Source organism: Rhea americana, unplaced genomic scaffold (genome assembly GCF_003343005.1).
Source record: "Rhea americana isolate MKP2758 unplaced genomic scaffold, rheAme1 scaffold_44, whole genome shotgun sequence".
Lineage (NCBI taxonomy): Eukaryota > Metazoa > Chordata > Aves > Rheiformes > Rheidae > Rhea > Rhea americana.
Genome location: NW_028186579.1, coordinates 4,807,849 through 4,833,310, shown reverse-complemented (window position 1 = coordinate 4,833,310; position 25,462 = coordinate 4,807,849). Strand labels below are relative to the sequence as shown.

The 25,462-nt window shown below is 41.8% G+C and overlaps 1 protein-coding gene across 2 annotated transcripts in view; it reads right to left on the bottom strand.

Annotated features, from left to right (window-relative positions):
* EPAS1 (endothelial PAS domain protein 1) overlaps nucleotides 1-25,462 on the bottom strand; it is a 76,428-nt gene that overhangs the window by 41,855 nt on the left and 9,111 nt on the right. The window contains exon 1 of one of the 2 annotated variants that reach the window (XM_085315871.1): nucleotides 24,489-24,571. The exons of the other annotated variant lie outside the window; for it this stretch is intronic. Coding sequence (XP_085171997.1) covers nucleotides 24,489-24,556 — 68 coding nt within the window. The 5' untranslated portion in view covers nucleotides 24,557-24,571. Of the gene's footprint in view, nucleotides 1-24,488; nucleotides 24,572-25,462 lie in introns of those variants that run through there. 2 annotated transcript variants of the gene reach the window in all.

The following is a 25,462-nucleotide window of genomic DNA, read 5'->3' as shown; positions in this document are numbered from 1 at the left end:
TTTTATTTGTTTTAATGAAAATTCCTGGCATACATTTCTGAAAAATATGTTTGCTGGGACAAAAAGCATTACAYTTTATTTTTTTTACATGCTTATATGACTAGCATCTTACATTTTATGCAGCTATTATGATAAAATCTTGTTGCATTTGCAATTTGAAGCATCACTGCAAATACTAAACCTGTCAAAGCAACTAATAATATTTTGGGAGTTTGGTATCGAGAATCTTACTGACACTGCTGGAGCACTGGAAATATATCTTTTTAAAGCACTAAGGTTCATCCTATGTCACCAGAGTCTGGTAAATTTAATCATATTAAGCAAAACAATGTCAACAGGATTTATGTTCTACCATTTTCTCTCCAGTTTTATGAGTAACTTGAACTGGAAAGATAAGTTTTAAGATTTCAGCAGCCATTAATCTGGTCTTGGATTATTTTACAATGCTGTAAGCACAGCTCAACCTTCAGCCACCACAGCGGCATGAGCCCGGTACTTTGGCAGATGCACCGAACATGGGGTTCCCAGGGCAGGCCCCTGGCCTTCAGAGAAGTTGTTAGGCTGCTGTCTGATRAGCACTTAAGGCAGATTAGGGCACTTCCTTTTCTGTCTTTTCAACCCCTTCCTGTGTGTTAGGGCTAAAGCTCAGGGAGCCATCCAGGGGCCCAGCATGGCTGAGAACATTGGTCCAACAAATTGGTCCAGCAAGTCCAGTGCCAGCCATAGGAGGGGGTAGGAAGGGATGCTCAGGATCATCCCACAGGGCAGCAGCCAACATGTCAGTGGATGGAACCACAACCTTTGTCTTCTCAATTACAAAGGAGATTTGGAGAGAAAGAGCAGCCCAGCAGCTCCTCCAACTGAGGTTTCACTGAGTATTTGAACTCGGACTTCCTTCCCAAGATTGGGTTTGTGCCCCTCTGCTCAGTCAAGATGCAGCATGCTTCACAATTTGTTGACCAAAAAAGCCTCTTAACAATATGACAGAAAAAGACTACTTCAACGTTGGTTGCCCTAAAAAACATAGCACACAACACCYATCTCAAACGTACAGGCTTTCAACCAGCAATGTTTTCTTTTTGGTGGTAAGCGTATAACTTTTTTTTCTCCRTAAGTGCTCTTCACTTACACATTCAAACTTATCTATAGCAGAGCTCAAGGTGGGATCACCCCGCTAGGGCCAGGCCACGGGTACAAGGCACAACACGAGATCTGTATCAGGGCTGTGTTGCTCTGAGACATTGCAGATTGCTATCTGGCGGCATTACTTGTAGCAATCAGTCAATTTTGACAGCTAATCTAGAGGGCCATACCGACTGTTGCTCAGAAGCTCTGCAGGTATTGCTAAGATCTGCTTTCAGATAACCCAACTATTTACCTACTCTACAAAACACATACCAAAAGCTGTGCTTTATCTCTTCGGCAGCCGGTTGAAGCTGAAGGAGAGCGAAGTGCAACTCGTGGGCCTGCAGGGCCCAAAAGTCAAACTCAAACTCAAAACCAGCCTCATTTTTCATACGGGGCACTGACGACATCCCAGCCCGTAATACCAAACCACAAGGAGCGTTCGTTAGATCGAGATGGAGCAATTGCAGGTAAATGAGGACAACCTTTAAATTAAGAGCTATTTCAAGCCTAAGGGACAAATATTGCCGTTGCGTGACCGCAGCATCGCCAGTACGCCTGCCTACCCCGAGCGCTTCGGCCGCAAGCACGCTCAGCTGTAAACGTTTGAAAGAGCAATGCCGAAAGCTGTCGACGAATCCCGATTTTTATGGTCTCATGCTGTGTTGCAACGCAGGCAATACCCACTGASGTTAATATCTGTGGCACCCGGGGCCAGCGCTTCTTCAGGGTGAGACTTGCGGGCCGCCGGTGTAGCGGTGGCACGGACCCTGGCAGGGAGGTGCTTGGGGGCCTTCATGGAGAGGAACGATGTGAGAGCGCAGGGCAGGAGACGGGTGTTGACCACCGAGCGCCGGCAAGCAAAAAGAAAAAAAAAAAAGCTTTCAAAGGAAGGTCTTTGAAAGCAGTCGTTGCACCCCACCCAGCTATTTTCACTACAATATTTCAGCACATAAAAAACAAGGCAGGGAAAATAAACAGCCAACCCTAAAATATGTCGCAGGTTCTCCAACCCTTGAAAAAACACCAGCGAGACGTAACACCACAGAAATCTTAACCAAGCTCAACCGTGCAATTCAGGTCTACCAACATCCACCTTAACCTCCCCCCAGCACGCGCTCTGCCCTTGTGTGCTCTGTCRTGTCGTTAATGGCTATTCTGAGCGAGTTAGATATCTTTATTTCCAGATTAAAGCAACCAATGTTTAAAACTGTATTGACTTGTAAAGATAGAGAACAGTTATTGGGACCATAAAATAAATATATTGCTTTATTTTTTTTATTGTTATATGGGTGAATGGCCTTCTACAATGCACTTCAGTTGCAATTCTTTTTGCTAATTTCACCAGTTAAAATTAAAATGGTAGTTACAAGCAATGAAATATTTGAGAAAAATCAGCTGCAAGATGGAACAGGAACAATAAAAGTAATCCCTAATGAAATGGACCTYTGCATTCAGTAGATACTCAAAGATTAGACTTGGTCTTACTTGTTTTACATTACTTAAAACTTTTTTGCCTTTTTAGCGTATGTAATGTTGCAGAAGAATTCATGGCCCTGCTGAGGTCAGTGATGAAATTACCATAAAACATAACAGAGGCCAGCATTTCACACTTTCAGGCTTAGGTTGGTCTGCATTGCAGTCAACAAGATCACTAATAGAGCAAAAAATTGGGCAGAGCGTGCCTTGGGAACACCAAAAAGGGTAGGTCTCCTCCCAAGATCCCTGGCTGCTCTGCGATTCCCTCAACAGCTTTCCTACCCCCACGTTCAGGACATGGACAGGGCACTGCAAGGGCAATACTCCAGCTCAGGGAAAGCAAAGCAGGGCTAGAAATGGTCCCGGGTCACTGCAGGCCCAGGACTCCAAGGAGCCTGATTATTTTCTTACTACGTTACTTTGTGTGTGCATATAGTCATACATATGGGAATACCTGTATCTTCGTGTGTGTGTGTGTATGCATATATATATATATATATTTACACACGCACACACGTGTTTAATCTATAGTTATGTTTTTGATTTCTTCTGCTTTCACAGATGGGTCTTTCAAAGAAATAATCTCTGGATATTTGACACTTGCTGAGCATTCCTGGGTGAACTCTAAGGAAAGAAATGTGCCTGGAGCACGTGCCAGGGAAATCTCTTCTGAGCAGCAGTTTGTTTACTACCATTTACAAAGGGAATTCAGCTAGTTTGCTGCTAAGTTACTTTGTTTCGGGCACAGGTTCTCCACCGGGGATGCTGTAAAGATGCAGCAGTAGCACACACCAGCTCAAAATGCGTGTTTTGTCCCCTTCAGAGGATGCTCCAAGTAATCCCCCAAATTACTTCACACCTTTGCCAGTTAATAATTTGTGTCTTGTTCTTCTAAAGTATCAGCGTTTCCGGACACCACTGCTAATAAAGTGGAGAAAACAGCCCTTACAACAGAATCCTTACAAAACCTTTACTTTTGGGGAACCTAATTATTTTCATGCATATCCAGCTATACGGAAATTTATGGTTTCTCTCTCTGTCCCTTGATCATTTGCAGCCGTTCACAACAAGACGACGGCCATCCAGAGACCCAGAAAGATAGAGCCACTTCTCCAGCAAGGGAGGGAATAATAATTCTTAAGATTAACAATACAGCCTTTCTAAATTTTGATTACTCCACCTAAGTTTCTCTGATTACTAGAAGCAGCTATCAGGTGTAAATCCTGCAAGTCAAACTACTTTTTTTTCTCTCCCCCCCCCCCCCCCGGTTGAGAGTTTTGCCTGTATAAGCAACCTGGGACATGGTTCTTGCTTGGTTCCTGCTTTATTTTTAGGGAGCTATTATTTTATACAGTAGCTTTTTTTTTTTTTAATCGTCAGTCTTGGTCTGAAACAGGCCATCAAATGAACTGAAACAGCGATAACTTCACAYGGTGCGATTTTGATCTTTCGTTACTATTTAAGTTTGCCACTTTATTTTCAGCTGGTTTCTGGGGAAATCTTCTAGATTTGAAGCTAAGAGCAGAATCTGGAGTCCCCCACTTTGGGGGGGTGGTGGCGGTGGGTACCTCCCCACCAGCACCTGCTYGGAGCTGACCAGTGACGGTCCCTCTGACACAGGCAGTGCTGTACCAGGGAGAAAGAGCGCAGAGAAAGGTGCCTCGCTCCAGCGTTTTCTCTCTGCTCTCCTCGCTTCCAGTCTTCACGACACGCCGCAGAGAGCCCTTTGCTCCGAGCGCCGGTTCAGCCCTTCAGGCTGACGGGAGCGGTGACGCCGTGCTTTGACCGCGGGCTGGAGTCGTTCCCTGACGCTATCTCCCCGCGCGACGGGAGCTGCACCCGAGATGAACTTAAGCATTCATCTTCCCACCCCAAAAAAGCAGCAGTGCACGTCACTGAAAAGTTATTTCTCCAAACAAAACTCAAAGCCAATCTTCGTAAAGGTCTTTTTAAACGCGCCCAGTGGGCCTCGACGCAGGGACTCCTCCGGCTGCCGACAAAGCCGCGACCAGCGCCGCCGCGGCTGGGCTGCCCCTGCGCGTCACCCCCGCAGGAGAAACGACCCCGGAGAAACGACCGCGGCCTGTCCGCGCTCGCCTGCGGCGTTYCAAATGCTCCAAAAATTGAGGCTTGGCGCAGGTACACGAAGGCTGCTAGCTCTCCTGACGCGCAGCCCCGAACAACCACCCGCCGCGCACAAGCTTTCAAACTCGACCCGTAGCCGAAGCGCGGCCTCAACCGCGACACAGGCCGAGCAGCTGGCTGCAGCCCTTCTCTTCTGCTCTCCCCGGCTTTGCCTTTTTCCCTTGCCCAACTGCTGCCTATCGACTCCTCGTATCTACTGGCAAAGGAYGGTTAACCTAGAACAGCACGAAAACTGATGATGAATGGGAAGCGAGGCTCGGAAAAGTTCACTACGCACACAAAGTCAAATGGCACGTGGCCACATTTCTCCATGTTTTCTCTGCTTTACCATCAGGAATTAACAAATTAATACTTTGCTATTATTCCTAYTTGAGCTTTCATTCTCCCCAAAATTAAGCAAACAAAGCATGCATGCGTACGTTGGGCCTGAATCTTATCTCCATCACGGTCCCAWTACTCGAAAGAGGCAAGAGGTGGGAGTATAGAACTGGTAATTAATTGCATTTATGAGGTAAGTAGGTAGAACTYAGTTCTTCCAGAAAAACTAGATTTAAATCAATACAATTCCCATCGTCATCTTAATATTCAAAGTGCCTTACATTCTGCTAATACTCAGATTCTGGACATGTATGAAAAAGTTGAGTTATACGTGGGTCAGCAACAACAGAAGAAYGAAACAGGAATGGAAAGATCAGCCATTACGTGTCCTCTGCTCACATAAATCAGCATAACTCCACGGGGGCTTAACGGAGACACCCTGGTTCGCATCTGTCAGGGTGCGGAATCTCGATTTTTCATTATTTTGATTATTTTGCCAAATTTCTGGCAAGAAAGCCCACGCTGCGCACGCTGAAATGCTTGCAACTCTGTCAGTACATGCATAAGGGGTCACAAGAGTTGCACAAAACCAATGATGCTTCCCAAGGCAGGGGCGAGGGCCCACACTCATCCCTTCCRAACCAAGATTCTCAGTATCTACCAGTGCTGTTCTGCAAACACACCTTGTGCCTCCTTGCAGCAGTTCTTGGAAAATGCAACTTCCCCCCCCAACCTTGTTCTTAATTATCTGAACTGAATGATTGCTTCAAAAATACTGCTTTCTCAGGAGAAGTAGCAAGAACAAAAGAAGGGGGGAAAGGGGAAGAAGCTACATACCCTGCCAAAAAGGAGGACTTTGTCACTAGCAAACACAGATTGGATGGTACAGAGGCCGAAGATGAGTTATGCTGAGAGACAACAGTACCACAACCCCTGCAGGCACGGCTAGTGCAAAAGAGTCATGAGGCATGCACACAGAGCACAATGTACCTATATTGAAACAAGCTAAAYCCAAAAAGTAACACTGCCTGCATTCATGTATTCTTTTTAATTGTATTTGTACATCAGGRTAGTTAACTACATTTGTTCAAAACATGCTGCTTCAGCAAAGAGCAGTGATAAAAATGTTTTATACCTTCATAAATGGGGGGGGGAAGAGAAAGCCTTCTCATACAGAACCTGAATATTTAATTTTTTTATTGGAACAGTCATATACCACTGTGAAATGCATTTAAGATTAAGAAACTTTCAAAATGCAGTGTGTATAGCTAACTAACAGGGATAATTAGTTTCAAAAATTCAGTCCTCTGTATAYCTACTGGAGTCAATATAAGTCATTTAAACATGATTTAAACTTGATTTAAATGTAGCTTTTAGTCAGTGRTGCATTTATTAAATAACTAACCTAAGAAAAATAAACTTTATGGGTGTTCTATTCATTTTATTCACACACAGGTTTTTTTTGATCTTATTCACTATTGTACACAATAATCACAAATATCTACTTTCCCCCCCAAGTCTTATTATCATTTCCTCATACATGTAGTGGACTTCCACCAATTTCTGTTGACCTTCCCACTAGCCTTTCAAAGAAAACTTGAAAACATTGGAAGATAATCTCCAAGGACTCCAAAAGAACAATAGCCATTAGCAGAACAGACCCACACTGGTGAGCTTCGCTCCAACTGCGCCTCCAATTTACTTGGAGGTCCAATACTGCATATCATTGACTAAAAATCAAATAAGTGACCTTTAGGAACAATACTAAACAAAATACTGTTATTTCCCAATAAATGCTTACCACAGCTGAGAAGAGTTTGTTTAGCTTTAATGGAATTCTAAATAGAGTTGGAAAAAGCTTTCTGAATGYGCGGTGGGTAAAATATTCCCAACATCATAACAAGGAACAGCAAAGCACACTGTTCTACTGCGTTTTCAACTAAGCTTCAAATCCAAACAGAAGTAGGGTGTAGGCCTGTGCCTCTGCAGACACAGGGATTTTATTCATTATCATTATAGCATGCTTTATTAAAATCCTGAATGAAGATACTTTCTCCCTGGAGCCCTGGCCTACTACCAGCTCTGCGAGAAGAATGAATTRTAGTATCAAACCCTTTCAGTCCAGAAAGGACAAATGCCAACAACTTGTCTAACCTGTAGATCAGAAGTTACAGGATTCACTTGAATTAATACCATTTGAATCTAAGCATTTCTTTAAAAGAAAAGTAACACTGTAAAATTTAATAGTTTGTTCTACTGGTSAATTATTTTCTCTGTCAAAGTACTTGCATAAATTTTACTATTCCTCCCTAATAATTAATTCTTATTGCCTATTTTTCACAGGTCAGAAGTTATTTTGGGCATTAAGGTGTATACACCTGACTAAGACTCTGAAAAAACTTCTAATTGGCAGGTCTTCCATCATTGATATGTTCTGTGCAGAATGTGCAAATTCAAAATACTCATTTAAAACAAGAAAACTTAAGGCTGAGTAGGAAAGAATACAAAATTACAAACTGACATTTGGCCAGAGGGAGAGAAGAGGCAGAGAAATAAGACAGCTTAGCTGCGGTGTTTAAACAAAAAGAACAAAGTTCCTAGAAAATACAGTGTTGTCYTCTCCTTCTGCATTAGGTATGTGTCAGCCTCAGCAAACCATTATTTAAGTGCTTTGGGAATGACACTGTTCCCTGGCACTCACCATCACAGAGCTTTGCCTGGCAAGAATCCTTCTACAGACACGTTGTTAGGGACAGGAAATATCAGACGGGGGCTAAATGTAGTGGCTGGAAGCCTGTTGCCATATGACATCTTCCTAGTATTTACATTGGAAGGGCTGAATTGCCACGGAACATACCCTCTGATTTGGGGTCAAATTTAGGGTCTGATTTAGAGTCAGAACAGTTTTGCACAGCTGTTCTCCACATAGGTCATTGTCGTGGCATTTGAAAATTATAGCTATCTAAACGATCATCATGAAATTTTAAACCCCTCACTTCCTAGTTTTAGTATTAAAAACACAACAGCAACAGAACAAATAGGAGAAAATTCCCTGGTGTGTGTGGGGCAGTCTGTCCCACGCCTGCCCCAGCAGCCTCCAGTTCGGAGCGCAGATACCAGTACTAACACTCACACAGACAGGGAAYCTAAACACCCGAAGGACAGCGAAAGTCACCAGAGACGCCGTAGGAACAGTGGTGCTTGTATTATAGCAGAGGAAGGGGACACAATAGAGCCCAGGATGAAAGACCAACTGGCAGCTCTACAAAGGAAAAGCTTCCTCTCCACAAGTCCCCCCCCAGGCATCCAGGGGAGGGCTCCTGCCTCTGGGATCAATCCTGACCTCACCACATTGACTTAAAATGGATTTACTCTGATTCCCATGAATGAGGAATTCAATCAGAGCTCTCCAAAATTATTTTTTCTGATCATTTAGGGTTTTTTTTCTTTTCTTCTGTCAGTGCCAAAAATCAGAAAATACTTTGCTCTCAAATTCTCTCCTGGGACGTTCACACTCCTTACGTCAGACCAGCTTCTAGCGGAAGGCAATCACTGTTTAACATGGGAAAGAACATCCATGTTCCTGCATCAACCCTGCTACCTGGTTGTCAAAAGAGGATGGTAAAGGTTTAAAAATAAAATAGGTACAAACAATAACTTGGGGGGAAACCTTTACCAAATCAAGGAAGTCTACATGAAGAAGTAGCTAGTTCTACAAGCCAAAGAAATGTCCACTATTACAGAAAGCTATGAAGATTTCACATAATTTCATAGGGAAAGAATGAATGAATGTCTAATATCTCAATAAAATTATATGATTTTCTAGGGAAAAAAATAGAATTCAAGTGGTATCCATTGCAGTATTCCTCAATAAGGAAAGCAAAGAATGGGCCATTAATGGAGTTTCATTAAGAGATATTCTCTACCATACAGAGACCTGAAGCATGGGGAGAACTGGAAACTAGATTTTTATCAAACCCTCTCTGGAGGAAGTAGATAACACCATTCAGAAAACAGGAGAAAGATTTGGGAGTGCCTGTAGCAGATTTGGGCAGGGGAATGGGAAAGGGAGACAACCAAAAAAATCCCATGGGTGYAGAAAGACTTCGAAGGCATGGAAAATATTTTTAGGTGCAGACCTAGAAATTAGATAAAGAAAGAAGTGGGAGCACTTTTCACCCTGAGCACTTTTTATGCTTCACCTCAGCAATAAGGTGCAAGTGTGGCTGAAATAAGGGAACATCTGGATTCTGTTAAGTTCCAGTTACGCAAGTCCTGACCATCTTTATCAACCAAGCTTTGATAGAAGTCTGTAGGACATGGCGAGAATAATTATGGCAAGAATAAATACCCCAAAATGATCATAATTGGTGATAAACAAACACAGCCATAAACTAACAGTGATTAATAGTCAGTTTCCCAAAAAAACCAAAGCTTATGCCACTACGGACCATAAGCTGTTCCCGTGTCCCAGAATTCCTGCATCGGTTGTTGTAGCAATAATTCTTCATATTTGTAGCTAATCATTATGCCACTATGCACAATTTTGAGGGACACAAAGCAAAATATACCTAGCTTTCAAACTTCCTCTATTTAAGCAATATTGCAAAATAAGAACCTCATATTTTAATAGTACACTTATGTTTTTCTTTTTTTACTAAACAATTCTAAGTTGCAGAGGCCATAAAGCACAACACAAGGAATACAGAAGAAACGGATATCATACAGAAAGAAAGCTCAAAATATTATAACACCATAAATTTACACCAGCAATACTCAGACAAAATTGACTCACGTCATTTACAAGATTAACACAAAGGTTTTTTTCAGACAAACTGCTCTTGAAAACTCTTACATGTGATCCTTCATTCTGCAATGCGCACGAAAACCAAGATATTAATGCACAATAAAACATTACAGCGACAGTAGCTTTGTATGTAGCTTTGTAGCAGGACATCTTAAGAAGCTCTGTAAGAAGCTCTGACCAGCAGGACTTGCTGCCCCGGCTGACGCTCCGCACCGATACACAGGAGAGGAGATTCCCTCGCTTCCAAGGTGCGCTCGTCTTGTATTTTGGGACAAGGAGAGYGACTTCATGTGCTTTCCTAGGTTGCCTGGACCAACAAGGCCCGGACCTCCCAAGGACTAGTAGGTGTAGCAGCAATACAACAAAATAATCATTAGCAGCGATAGCTGGAGAMGGAGCGCTGGAGAAAGGGCAGCTTTTCTGAAGGATGGTCAGAGGAAAACCATTTAGGAATGCGACAGGGTATCTGTCCTTGACATTTTCAATCTGGCAAGCACTGTACAGCAGCATTCAGCCTGCAAACACTGACAACTTCTACRTTCTGCAGTGAGGAGCTTAGCAGTTGTTCCTGATTTAGTCATTCACAGCTGAATGTCTTTAAATAAAATACTTTTTACAAATTACATATGTACTGATCAGTACGTCCAGCTATAACACGAAAACAATTCTATGTCTAATGTTTTACCCTGGACACTGTCTTCCTGTCATAAGAGTAATATCAGTTCCAAGTATTAAACAAATATGGCTCAATTTCAACAGAGATTAGGCTGGTTTAAGAGGATGTTAGAAGATTTAAAATTGTGTGTGTGTATAGATTTGTGTATACACATTAGACCCATAATGCACACACACACATGCAAGACAGAAGTCTATATATTTGTCTTTCRTTTCTGAGCTTTTGTTGACTTCAAATTTCTCTCTGTACCTTAGAGTCAATAAACTTAAATAAAAAAGAAGGAAAAAAAAGAGAAAGAGATACACAGAAAGACAGAAAAGTAAGAGACTAATCTAAACATGTGAATGTGAAGAACTAGGGCTATCAAACTAAACACCATACAACTCATGAAAAGCTTACAAGAGCTACCATTGCTGCAGTGAGATAAAATATTTTCTCAGTTTTCAATATTAGCAGATACATTCCTTAAGTTAAGGTGGTTAAAGTTATACCAAGACAACACTTCAAACTAGCTACGATTTGTCTCTCCAACTTTATAGTACATAAAAAGAGCAACAAAATAGTAGTTACCTCTAAGAAAGGTAGAAAATCTGCTCAGGTTTAGAATATCCTAATTTTATTGCTCTAGGCCTATACAGAAAAGCCCTTGTCAGCATGGGGTGGGGGAGAAGACAACAAAAAMCAGGACAGAAGTAGGTTACAAGCACTAGCAAACATTATCTGTTTAAACTGCTAATGGCAAGCTCTGTTGTTATATTTTTATCATTGCTTTTCTGCAAATTACTTTTATCAGTGATAATTTAGCTTTTATTTCATTATCTAGCACAGCAGACAAAAGAAAAACAGATTTGTTTTACAGTAGCTCCAGCACTTGCTCTGTCCATTAACATTGACAGATGAAGGCAAATTAAAGCTCTCAGACCACATTTTCAGGATACGTGGTACTGAGGCCGCTCTATCCAACCAATGTGTGTTTCTAAAGGAGAACAGAGTGCATGCTAATGCTTTTATTTTCTCCACACAGTTAATGGAAGTTTTCATATTCCAAAGAAAATGACATAGCCTGTTCTCATACTTTTCCCCGTTCAGTTCTATCTGCCTCCAAAAACATCTAAGTGTAAACAGGGAGAATCAATATTTAAAACAAGAAATTAAATTTCAGTCAACTGAACAGTGAAATAGTGCTTCCCTTCYTCCCAGTTTTCTTAAGACCACAAACCCACAGAGAAGTTGTTCTTGATTAAAATATTAAATATGCATTAAGAACCCTTTTTTAAGGACAGTATGTTCTTCCAGTGCTGTTCTTCATTCTCCCTTTTGTTTTCCTAGTTAGGTTTTAAGCTACGCATTTACTTTAATAGAGGTAAACAGATTGCTTTATAACTTTAATAATAAACKTATTTATAGAAGCTAATGTAACTAAACAGCTGTTCTGGGCAAAAGGTGGCCTTTCCATTTAAGCAATAGTATAATGGCTTTGATTACAAACAATTTTGAGARAAAAACAACAAAACACTATTGACTGTTCTAAAAATGTAACTAATAGCAGTCATTCTCTTGAGTAATAAAGTCACTTCTGTTCTTGAATGAAATAACCTTTCACTTGCACTTAAAGTCTCATTAGCAAAATAAAATTTCAAAAATCTGAACTTACAGCCAGATGTTCTGAGTTGCTCTGAAAACCTAGACTATCATTAAAACATTAATTCTTCATTTTTTTACATTTGGGAAGTTGCAATTTGAGATACAAGGACTCTGTAGAAAGGTTGTTTCTCCAAGGCAATGAATAATGCCATCACTCACTGCTTTCTCCAGAATTGCTGCCACAGCCCAAGCACAAACGTTTTCTAATACAGAATTCAAAATTAAAAGCTATTGTCAAAATAGTTCAAATAAAAGCATTTTTCTATTAAAAARTAGTTTCTGTAAAGGTAATAGTTCTGCTACTATAACTTTTTAATGAGTATTCAGTTTTGTGGCAAATTACCCATTGATACTTGTCAAAAGCTAGAGCCATTTCATTTTCTAATAAAAAAAATATTTTTCTTAGAATGACTTTTAAAATGTAAGATAAATTTAGTTCAGTTTTTATGTCCCTTCTTCAGGAATCATTACATGACCAATTACAAAAAGAAACTTTTCTGCTGGGGGAGGTCGCATTGATGAAAATAGATTGATATTAAAGTACATGGAAATCTTTCTGAGAAAGAAAATACTTCTTGGACTCCCACCAAGGCAATTTCAAAGCACAAACATGAATATAATTTAATGATTTCCTTACAAGCAGGATCCCAAAGTAATGATTCAGGGCTCCCAAAGTAACGATAAAAACTAAGTCGCAGGGAATGTATTTTAAGAGGACCTTTACTGAGAGTGGAGAGGAGGAAGAATATGTTGGCTGTATATTTTTAACCAGCTTTCCACAGATGGGTCTAAATCAAGCTCTTATGATTCTTCCCTGTCATAACCCACTACCACGGTCAAAGGTTGAAGCTTTCCCAGAGGTTCACTGTGCATAACAAACACTAAAAATTCCCCAAATTTAGTTTATATATAACAACCCAAGTGCTCTGGCCATTTGCATCCCATACAGTCCCTTTAGTACTGAACAGGGCATACGTAGGGCATGCACATGCACAAGATCTTCACTTTTTCAGTTAGTTTCTTTACTCAGGCCTGCATTAGTTACAGTGTTTCTTACRCTCTTTAAAAACATGCTATGAACAGACTACCAAACAATTCCCCTGCTGCATACGGTTAAATGTTTTGTCATGAAGAGCGTRTATTTGACTTACTATCAGGGATCTATTATTAAGCATCACAGAAGCACTTGGGGGTGCTCAACTTTTCGGTTTTAATTACCTTAATGAATAATTTGCCCATGCGAGCTCTCCAAGCAAGACTGGAAGACTAAGTTGAACATCCTGTGGCTAACCTTGAGAAAATCTTGGGGYGCGCAGTCTATGGGAGCATGGCCACCCAAGTCCTTGGCTCTTCTGCCGGGTATCTGACAAGTGGGCTACTCCTGTAGCTCCACAATTTTTCTTAAACAGTAGGGACACTGGTAGGACAGGGAAGGTTGCTGAACGAGTGTGTTAAACTGCACAGGAAGTTTTCACTCCAACTGGAGTTAGGACTCATTCTTCTAAAACTCCTTCCTATCAAATAACAAAACCAATTATCAAACTTTAACTTTTTGAAATGCTTTGACAAATAAAAGAGCTGATATACCGGAGCAAGCTCCAAAAGAAGGGACCAAAGTCTGGAAGACATGCCCCAAAAAGGGAAAGAGAAAATGTTTAATTTCACAAGACATTGCCTTCAACAGTAAGCTCAATTTAAGATTCTTCTGCCCCAAACTGTCCGTACTTAAGAAAGTACAAGGCGACCTTAAAGACACCGTTGCATACGCTACCCAGACTGACCAGGATCAGGTAGTAGTAAAAAGGCCAGAAGGTGCAAGCCTGTTGCTCAGGCCCCTCTTGCCCCAGCTACCCACCGCCTGCTTCGTTTGCCGTGGGCACGCAGGCTCCGCGAGCGGGTGCTGCAGGAGCCACTGCAAACCCCTAAACGTTAAAGTCTTAACGATGTGATGCCAACAAGAATTTTCCTCTGGTTGTTTTTGTGAACACAGCAGTCACCTGTAAGCCTATTCTTTTCACACTTGCTTGATCTTTGACATCGTTGTGCCCTATGAATATCCAGAACTTGCTTGGCATACGTTGATGTTTCAGAAACAAGAACAGCTTTGTAATTATGGTTTTGTTTTGTATATAAGTAGCAGTAACCACAAAATGTATTTAATGTTACTTGCTGGACAGGCAGTTCTATCTAGCATACAAAYCCCTCTCTGTTAAACAGACCCTGTTTCCCCACGTTAGCCACCCCAGCGCTCCCCAAGCTTTCCGGAGCGCTCAGCAGCATCGCTCCCTACCTATAGCAGCACTGTCCTGGCTGTCCGTGYCTTAGTTCTTCTGTTGCAATAGTCTCCATCACAGATTTTTACACTTTCCAAACAACAACATAGATGAGTCCTAGTATTACCATATGCTATATGCCCATAGTCCCCCATTAATGTCACCTCACAGGAAGCAAGTAYCAACTACAGCCTTCCATATATAAAGCTCTGTCCTGGAGACCCTTCTATTAAACCATTAGGCCTCACCTTTCATTTTACCTGTGTTTCCTGTATTCGAGTTCTGCCTGATATAGACTATATTACCATTTCATCCCCATGCTGCAATTTATTACAAGGTAAGTATTGCGTTCTATTGATTTAACAGCAACAAACAACTGAGAGCACCAATTTCTAAGCCACAGGAAACTAGTTTAATAATTATTGCAAAGGTTAACAGCAGGATCCCCATAATCCTTGCAAAAATCTGTTTGTTCGYGGTTCTTGTTCAGTCACTAAAAGAAGATTTTTCTAAGAGCCCTAAATGTTTTCTCTGCCTTCCAAGGCTATAACCCTGTACCCTAATGATGCTCCAGTTTATCAGCGGATGAAGCTAGCCATGGCTAGTATCTTATCTCCGTAATCCTCTAGGGTTAGACCAAGGCTAGAGTTGTTCTAAGGGTAGGTAAAATGTGCTTTTCTGTGGAAAAGTATACATGCCATTTGCAGAAGAGGAGGAATAATTGAAATAGAATAACTATGGCTGCTAGTRGCAAATATTTATTTTCCACAAAACAAGCAAAGCAAAAGCAATAAAAAGTTATTTCATAAGAGCCCTTTCCAACCAYTGAACTGAAAGTTGATTCATATAAAGATTCATATGCATATAAACATGAGATAAATAATGACGAAGATGTCTGCTTAAAAAGCATGTAGGACCACTGAAATCAGAAGGAGGTTTTTCTGGCTGATGGTTTGGATAGTGCCAAAGTAAAGCCGATTTGCCTCTTAGGATAATTTGTGACCCTGCTTCTTCAGTCTTGCATATTGCCCCAGCTCCACGTGGTTGTCTGCAGACCATCACCTGAGTACACCAAAGCATCAGCAAAGCCATTCAACATTAAATCCTCTAGTAAGCCAGCAGAAGAGGCAACAGAGCTGATGCTGCTCATAACAGCTTTCTTCATCGCTAACAGTGCTGTGCCACCAGCCCTCCTGGGCAACAGGTGGTCTGCAGCAGGTGACACCCATGTCAGTGGAAAGGACTCTTGGAAAGGGCAGAGCCCTCCGTGTCGCTCCCTTCCCACACCTCCAGCGCCACAGGCACCACACGTCACCACTGTCCAGGARACAACCTCACCAGGCAACAGAACTGAGAAATGAAGTGGACTTCTCTGCTGCTGTTAAAACTCATATTGCATAGAACTTTACTTTTCTTTTGCTTTAAAGATGTTCCTGCTCTTAGATGTTAAAAGAAACATTATTTTTTCTGATTAGAGAAACCTGTGTGCAAAATGTGCGAGATGTTTTTTCTGGGACTTTTTTGTTGACATTTCAAAAAGGTCTACTTTTATAATTTGACTCTGGACCTCTTGCATCATTCCCTAATACTTTTAAAGTCACCAATACGCAAACAAAAACCAATGCACCGTAACTAGCRAGAACATTTACCATTAATTTCTGCTTGATTTGGCAGATCTGACAGTCAAAGATTTCCAGATCTCTGTCTCAGGTATTCTGGTCGAGGTTGCCCTTCCTCACCACAGCATTCACCACTTTTTAAWATTAATTTTACAGTTCCTTCACTTCACTTTTTCAACCCACACTGWTTTAAACTTTCTAACCATACTTAAATAGACAAGCGAAGTAATTGCTGCTAATAAGACCTATCCTCTAAAAGGTTAAATACACTCCATTACTACTTCAGATAGTAAGAGAAGCTGCTCCAAARCTCCTGAGGTCCTCAGCTCTTAACAAGACTGGGTTTTATGGTATGCAATAAAAGTACTATTACACACCTACAACATTCCTTTAYGTGCACAGATCCCTAATTACACCATACAAGTTACAATATTGCATGACACATGGCATATTTTGCAGTGACATCACAAGWTTGGCTTTATTTGCTGACAGACTGCAGCCTAGAGGCAGGTTTCATAAGAAGAGTATCTAAAAAAAGTCAYAAGTGTTTCAGGCTCCCCTCTGAACAACACATATGAAGAAGTTCACAGATGTTGCCTACTTTTGTCAGCTGCAGAGCGCAGTTCGCAAAAGAAGCACTAATACTCTTCAGTGCCATACAACCCAATTTCTAGTGTTTCCAGCCGGTCTTTACCCTGCCTTTTCCTTAGATAAAAACTTATTCTTGCTCCTGTAAAAGTTTAGCCTGAGAAGTGGCAAGCAAGATCATCAGCTGAACGCATGTAGGACTAAAACCACCCGGTGCTAACCACGCTGCTCGCTCCCTTCTCCCTTTATCTGTGCGCACAGGCATTTTGGAAGCGTGTATCTGCCCTAACACATCCTTCAGAGAAGCATGGTATCTCACGGTACCAACAGCTGAGTGACGGAGACTACTGCCCCTTGCAGATATCTATCGCTCCCTTCCTGCGGCGAGACATGGGTGGGTTGGCGATCGCAGTCCTTAACACCAGCCTGCACAGAGCCCAAGACACGGACATGCGCTCGGCCACATAAGCAACACAGGGTGTTCCCCAGCTTCTAAAGTAGATTACTGCATACAGCTACATGCTTGTTTACTTGACCGAGATCCATATTTAGACATGTATACAAGTGCACAATCCTGAGCTGTTTATTCAGACAAAACACCCACTGAAGGCAGCGGGCATCTCTCTGGGTACGCAGCYGAGGATTAAACTCTCCAATGCTCTGAAGTGATCATTTGCACGTTTCTAAATCACTGAATTAAAAATAAAAACAGTAAGAAGAAAATAAAAGCAGGGACGACATGACTGCGGACTTTACAAGATACTCTGCTAAGTTTTGTTTCAGACAGCRTTTGTATCTCTCTAACATTGCTGATACATGTTATAAAGCTCATTTAGAAACAGAGGCTTGTAATTCTTTACTGTGGTTGGGCTAATCTGTTTTGAAGGAGAGCTTCTAAACCCCGTTACTCTGCATGCTGAATAAATTTCCAACTCTGTGACTTTTTAAATCAAGATTTTTTTTCTGAAGTCTTTTTAAAAAAAMTGTTCAATGACTTATGTAGTAGAGAAAAATATTATTTAAAAGAAATAGATTATCAAGTCCTAAAATTCACCCCAAATCATTTCTATTTAGAATAGTAGTCTCTCTCTATTGATTGCAGACAGAGATCTCTAGCTGTCCTAATGCAGTATTTTTTGTATTTCTCACCCTTTTTCCCATAGTCTCAGGGCCAACCCCACATCACAAGGCAATTCATATTTGTATGGCTTACCCAGGACTCCAAAAACATCAGTGAGAAGCTAGTTTGATATTGGCACAAAAAGGAAGTGGCATCTACATCACCTGCAGAAAGTGGTCACGCAAACCATCTATTTGGCATCCATCCCGACAAGGCTGCATGGTCAGGCTGTACCACAAACTCTGGCTTTGCACCCATCTGCCAAAAATGCAGGGTATTTATAAAGCCTTCCCAGAAGTGCTGGTATTGATAATACTGTAAAATAGCCTTCTGGATATCAGTAGTATTGCCATGTATTACTTTGACAATTTTCCAAGCATTTTATTAGCGAGACTACAATAAAGTAATTAATATTCTGAGCCTATGAGTACAAAGTCCTCAGCCAGTTTTAAGTGACTAACTTTTTGCAGAGAAGCTGCCTCATAACACACATTAACCTGCAAAAGTGAATTTTCCATTGAATTAATCAGATTATCAGAGAGCGTTGCAAGAAGTCATGTGTAGGCAGTATGAACTTTTCTATGTCAAAGTTACTATGACAACTGGATAACCTGGATTCATGGGAGATATGATGGTATGAGATGATTTAAACAAAATTTCACCTAACRGTAACGACTAATTCAGTTCTAATGCATCCCCTTAAAATGAGTCTTCTATCACTTTAGGGCAGATAACATTTAACTGAAAGATCMCAAAAATCTGAGGACAGAAACACAMAAATCAGTAAAGTCTATTGAGTAAATTCACAAACATACTGAAACAACTAACTTGTAATCATTACTATTTAGCTTTTTAAAACCATGCCAGGAATGAGGTTGCCAAACAACGTGTACAGCAGTTTGAAAATTAAGTTTAGAAAAGGGAATTCTAGGAAATGTCATGTTAGATCAATGTCTTTTGAAAATGAGTTACCTGACAAAGTTCACTAGGAACATGCAGTGTTATATGCGTACACACATGTGCAAGCACAAATATTAAAAGATTATCAGTGTAAAAGCAGATTTAAGTCATACAAGCTGCTGTGAAATCACTTCCAAAACACATACAAAAATTATCCAAGTTAATAAACGGTAAACATCAACACCACATTTGCTTCAGCAGCAATGCAAAGCAAGTGCATATTTTAACAGCAGACAATTGCAGAAACAATTTATGTGGAAGCATGAAACCTTGGTAGAATGAAGAGACTGTTTCCTTGAATATCTAAATTTACTACATTTGTTTTAAAAATAATATTCAAGATACCCAGAATGAGGTATTTCAAGGCAAATACACGGATTTTTGGCTGGGCAACTCCTAGCTGTACAGGGAATTTCATAGCGCTCTGAAGAAGTACTCGTTCATTAACGCGCTGCCCGAGGTGTCGTCTCCCTGCTTTTAATTAACGCCTACACTCATCAGAGGACTCGGACCATCGGTGAGGCCCGGGAAAGGCGTAGTCCCTCCGCAGTTTTTATCTGGTCCCGGGGCCGAGGCTGCCACCCTCCCGGCCCCCGACGCGCCGGYGTTCCCGCGCCCGCCGGACCCGCTCACGAGACCGAGGCGGCTCCCCGGCGCGCTTGCAGGACAAGCGAGCTGGGTAACTGGGCAGTGACCAGACCGAGTCGCAGTTATACAAGAAGCAAGGAAATATTATGCAAGCCCACAGGAAGCGAGAGGAGACAGTATTCTGGGCAGGCCTGGCAAGGAGTCTGTGTGAACTGCCGCTAACAAGCGCAGCGCGGTGCCTGGCGCCAGAGCCAGCAGAGACCGTTCCCAGCGCAGCGGAGGACAGCGCTCCACATGTTTTTGCCAGTGGGCCAGGTTCCAGGACGCCATGTACCTGATGAAACGTAGATAAACCTAGGTCTTATTTTTCGCCAAGGCTTCATTTATTTTTAAAATTTTGAGCGTATTTCTGTCCAGCATTTGTTAGAAGTGGCAAATGGTTTGTTTTCATGGCTTTGCTAATAGACCGCTTGTTCTTGAGCTCCCTATAATTTCAACTACAATAAGTGACCTACAAAGCAAGTGTTTGGCAGCAGCCTCATTTTTTCCATGCATCTTGCCCATCTCTACCTCAAGACACTCTGCTAATAGGATACGTGTGGATCCTGGATTCCTCTTTTCCTTGGCATTTAGGAATGACCGCTGCTAGTAGACTTGGCAGAAAAGAAATGTGACACCTCACATACAACGATACTATTTTAATACATGCTTCCATGCAGAAAGTAATCGAGTTTTTTGCATCTTTGAGAACTACCTCATCCAAGTCTTATTTGAATAAAACATCAATTAAAAATAGCAAATTTTGTTTCAAGGATGGCAGAAGAATTTGCCCTTAAACTGGCAAACATCCATTGCCTAGCAATGTAGCACGATGAAGGAGAAGTTTTATGCTTTGTTCTAGGAACCGTCTTTAAAACATTAGTGATAAAAAGTGTTTGTGGTGGAAATCCATTGCGAGATTCACACATGCACTGGCAAATAAGAAGTGCAGCACACAAATCGTTACAAAACACAAAACAATTACCAATTGTGATAAGTGTAGACAAAGCATTCTCAAGAGAAGCTATTTTACGTTTGYAATCACCCTAAAAAACAATAGTGCTCTCCTTCCAGCAAATACATAATACAAACAAAAAACAAAGAGTAGTACTGCCTTGACTGGRGAAAAAGGTTCTGAGAAGCATGATAGATCTGCAGGAGATCTGGATTCCCAACAGCAAGGAAGCTGATTTAAGAAGCTTTCATCACCATTGTTTGTGGGAACAGCAAACATACGCAGCTCTTAACAAGAGATTCCCACCTTCCCCATGGTTCACACATGAAAAGGTTCCCATAACCTACCACTTTTGCAAAAATAATTAAATGAGCACCATAGTCACACAAGAAATGAAAATGTTACTGGTGACAATGCCTTCACTGTTACACTAGTATAACACCAAAATTAATCACCAGTGTGACAACAAAAACTGAACACACACAATTGGACTTTCCCAACCAAAACAGACCTTTCTAGAGCCAGGTYCAAATTTATAGTTGTTCAGAAGCTTATTTGTTTCTCCAGTTGAAGACAACAGCTTGTTTCCAGAATGGAGAACCTCAACAGCATTTTTCAGGTCTTGAATCAGTCATATWCCAAGCACAAATACTTCATGATGAGTTTTTTAAATGTCACAAGAGTTAAACTAGTAAATCATTCTACAAAGACAACAAGTTGCTCTGTCAAACAACAGCACTAAGAAAACCTAATTTCTTAGGGCTCCGCATATCTTTGTTGGCCTCTGCTATGTGCAGCATAGTGAGTCATAGCATGGAGCTGACTGAAGTTTCTCCCACTGCTGGGGCACCAATGACTTCTTTGGTCACAGGATGTCTCTAGGCCCTACAGAGAAGTATGTTTGGGCTGCAGCCTTTCCCTTTCCCTGAGGCCTCTTCTGTTTCAGGAGTTTAATATCCTTGAGATCTTTATTGCTGTCAGGAATGGAGACAGAGATGCAATCTAAGTGGGTAAACCCTGTTTCTTTAAGAAAACAAGCTAAAAGAGGATAGCTCTTCTACTCACTGTCTAATCTTCTATTAAAAATAAACTTTCTTTTAAAATTTATTTTGATGATTGAATTTTTCAGTTGTTTAAAAGTAACACTCATCCAGCCAAAATCACTCCCTGGACTTCATGTATGCAATTCATAATCAACTACAAGAAAGCAAAATATACCTACCAGTACAAGCAATAAAACATTTACTTAGAGTGGGGGAATACATTTTGCCTCCAAATAGCTAATATTTCTCTAAGTTGAGGCCATCTCTTTATTTTCTTTCACTATAGTCATTTCATATTCCACAGCTTCCCTTTAAGTCCTTAAACAACCCTGGCATGTGAGCAAGCTAAATACTTTCAAAACATAGTGTATTAAAATAGGTTTGCCCCCCAAATATTTTCTACTTAAAACTTTGTAAATCAGAACTTACTTCCTACATAAGRACAAACAGTTTCTTGCTCTGCTTTACTGAGCATTTAACCATTTTATTTGCTTACTCCACCAGAAAACAGAGGTAGAACCCAAGTGAGATGATCATGAAATTCCCCATTACAAGAATTTCTAAAGATCTCTACACATATTATCAGATTCAAAGGACTTTGGAGGTGGGGTTATTTTGCTGCAAAACAGCAGCCTGCAACTAGAGTGCTCAATCTGTTAAGTAAGGTACAAATAAAAAAAAAAAAGGAAAAGGAAAAGAAACAACATCTGCAGTGCACAACCCAGTGTGCAAATGACCAATAGATCCATTCCACAGCTGTAACTTGCCCAAAACACAACATAATGTGTTTGCTCCCTGTTTCAGACTACTGAAATCATTTTATGCCTAAGCTGTATTCCTTACATCAACCCTCTCCAAAGACACAGTTTATAATGACTTCATGCTGGTGTGATTTGTTCTTAAAGCTTTTAACACATCAGACTCCTGACAGGTTTTCTYTGGTAGCGTTGTCTTTAGGTGGACCCTTGCTCCACCATGACACCTGAAGTCTTTACTGCCATCTGTAATCCTGCCTTTGCTCCCTGCAGCTATCTACTTATTTTATTTCCGAGGTTTGAAGAACACCAAAAAGTAACCACTTTTAGAATAGGCAACATTTGCTGTCATCCTCCCCCTTTAGAAAAAAAATCAGAAAGCAAAAATACTGGTCACTGTGGTTCATTGCTTCATGCTTGCCCTTTGAGAAGCTGGAATTTTATTACACTGTGTTTATGGTGGGGTTTAGGGTTGCCTGCCAAATCTTAAAACAGTCAACCCCCCCGCAAAGGGAAAGGAGTGGTGCGATACAGATAACATGACTGGTTGTATTATCTTCTMCAGTGCCTGCTTATACAGTACGCAAAGTTGCCAGTAAAAACCTGCATAAAAAGTTATGTTTTTCTCACTGTATTTTCTTTAAACCAAAGAATGTGCCTACTCCCTCTTCAGGCCTGCTCTGTCACTCGTACGCCGGGGAAGCCTTCACGGAAACGAAGATCCACTAGCTTCCATCCACACGAAGGAGCCTGCACAGGCCGGAGCGTTGGGTCTGCTCTAAAACCAGKTCACACAACGCGGTGAGCCAGTACTGCTTTCCTTTGCCATGGCGCTCTGGTCAAAGACTTTGAGACCAAACAACTGCCACCTAAAACTCTACCGAGCTTTCCACCTCCAGCAAACACCGGTGCAACGGTCAAACCCTTTTCAGTCCTGCTGCGCTTCGGGGCTGCTCCCCTGCCAGCTTCGCAGCAGAAGAGCAGCGAGCAAGGGAGCTGACCATCCCTCAGCCACGTGCAGGCGTTACAGTCCCCCGCCACACAGCCCCTAAACTGCTCGAGGCATCCAAACTGCACCTTGATCTGGCGCAGCAGGAGGGCCAAATTCGGGGGTGATGCGAACGCAGGTTTAAGGCCCGCGTCAGCGTGTGGGTGCAACCTGCACACTGAAGGGTCATACGGAGCGGTAGAGTAAGAAAAGCAATTAGCCAGGCGATAGGGAGACGAGCGGGTGATAACCTAACTCCTGCCATCTGACCGCCTCCTGTTTAATTATTTTTAAGCTAGGTTTGTAACATAAGGTTCTTGCCAAGATTGGTACAGCATTGTATTAGGTATAGAAACAGAAAGTCTCCACTTTAAAAAGTTTACAGTCTAAATAAATAAGACACACAAAGGGTGGAAGGAAGGATACGCTACCATCCCAACTTTCCAGACTGGGGAGTGAGGATCAGTGACGGAGATCAGCCGCCTTGGCCGCGGGGACGTTACCGAGCCGGCAACCTCCCCCAGGCCCCGGGCGAGCAGAGAGCCCGGCCGGCGCGAGGCTGAGCCCTTGGAGGGGCGGCAGAGCGACGCCGGCTGCGCAGGCGAGACCCGCTCGTGGGAGCTGCTCCTCAGGAGCCAGAGGTGATTTCAGCAGCCACTTCCACCGAGAAGAGAGATCGGAGAAGAAACTCAGAAGACAGAATCCAGAAAAAAAATCATTCCATTCAGCTGAGCTATGCTTGGTGCTATGCCCTGGCCTGGGTCCTCATTTCAAAGCGGCTTTGCTGGGGCCAACCGTGTGGTTAACAAACAAAAGTGGRGTTGGGGGGTTGTTTTTCTCAAATGAGACATAATAGGTGTTTCGAAACACCAGCATTAAGTTTCCTTCAAGATATCTGCCCTCGCTTCTATTCCACTTTCAAGTTAGCACTTGCCTAAGCAGGCAGGATAGTCCCTCTTGTGAATCACTGGGAACATGCACACAGCTTTCCTGTTATGTAAAAGCCAGTAGTACTGTTAAGACACTGTTAAGTTTGAGCATGGAAAGGATGTTCTCATGAAAACATCCACCTGATTAGTAACGATAATAACACATCCTTCAAATCACTTTCAGGGGAAAAAAAAAAACAAGAACTGAAGCTATTAACAGCAGCTGATAATCTTACAGCTTTAACACCTAAACGGATCATCTGCAGCTCAAAGCTACCAGAAAGATGTTCCATTAGTCAAACTGGAAATGTTCACCCATACCACTAATTTAAAAGTATAGAGTTAAGCTGCTGGAAACAATAAAAGGGGTCAACTCCCCCAACAAACACCTACCTAGTCTTAAAAATTTAAGCAATACTATTTTGTTAAGACCAGACCTTTTCTTCTTGTCCAGGTGAACAAGGAGGCAAGGAGAAAATGGGCTTCCTCCCCTACAAGTGATCATCACCCATCTCACATGGAAAAGCTAGCGAATTTGCACCCTCTGCATTCTCCTATGTGCAAGATGACTTCTGGTACACTTCCAGGAGGATGAGAGGTGTAGCCTAGTCAAACAGGGATACATTGGGAAAAGTAGCGAAGTCCCAGGAGTGACACATGGTGATGGGTTTTCCCTTGTGGTAGAGGTTCCCTAAAAAGAAGGAATGGGGAAACCCAGGGGCCACTCGAGCCAGTGAAGCACAGCCCCCATGCTCCTGCTAGGGGAGGACTCCCACCCAGGTAACTGCAACATGCAAGTTGGTCCCACCAACCTCAGAGTAAGCAGGACAACTACAGTCCATCCAGAAGAATAACCCTGCAAAAGCCCTACAAGGGAAAGCATCAGTCATGTTTCCACCAGTTTCCAGTCTTTTCTCACTGGTTCCTGAATGCACACAGGAGGCAACCTAGACCATGGTAAAAATCCAGGAGCTGAGTACACCATAGCTATAGTTGGTCACTGAATTTGTATTCGAGAGAAATATTACCTAAAATCTCATGGCGTAATAAAACCACCTAATGCTGAAAGCCTTCTCACAATTATACATACGATTTTGCTATTCCAAGAATCATCTGGAAAGCGTTTTCATTCTAAGCATACTTCCTACGACCAGCTTCCGATCAATACTCCCCATAATTACCCAAGAGACTCAAAAATATCATCATTGCTATCAGTTGACAAGTATACTATCCTGTGATAACGGCATATAAAAATCTTACCAGGCAAATGCCACATGCAATCACCAAAGATCTTTCGGCGGTTGCAGTAAGCTTAAACCATGACTTCCACAACAGGTCAAGTTTGGCACATCAGTAGTAACATTCGCCATTTAAAGTAAAAAAAAAAAAAAAAAAAAAAAAAAAAAAAAAA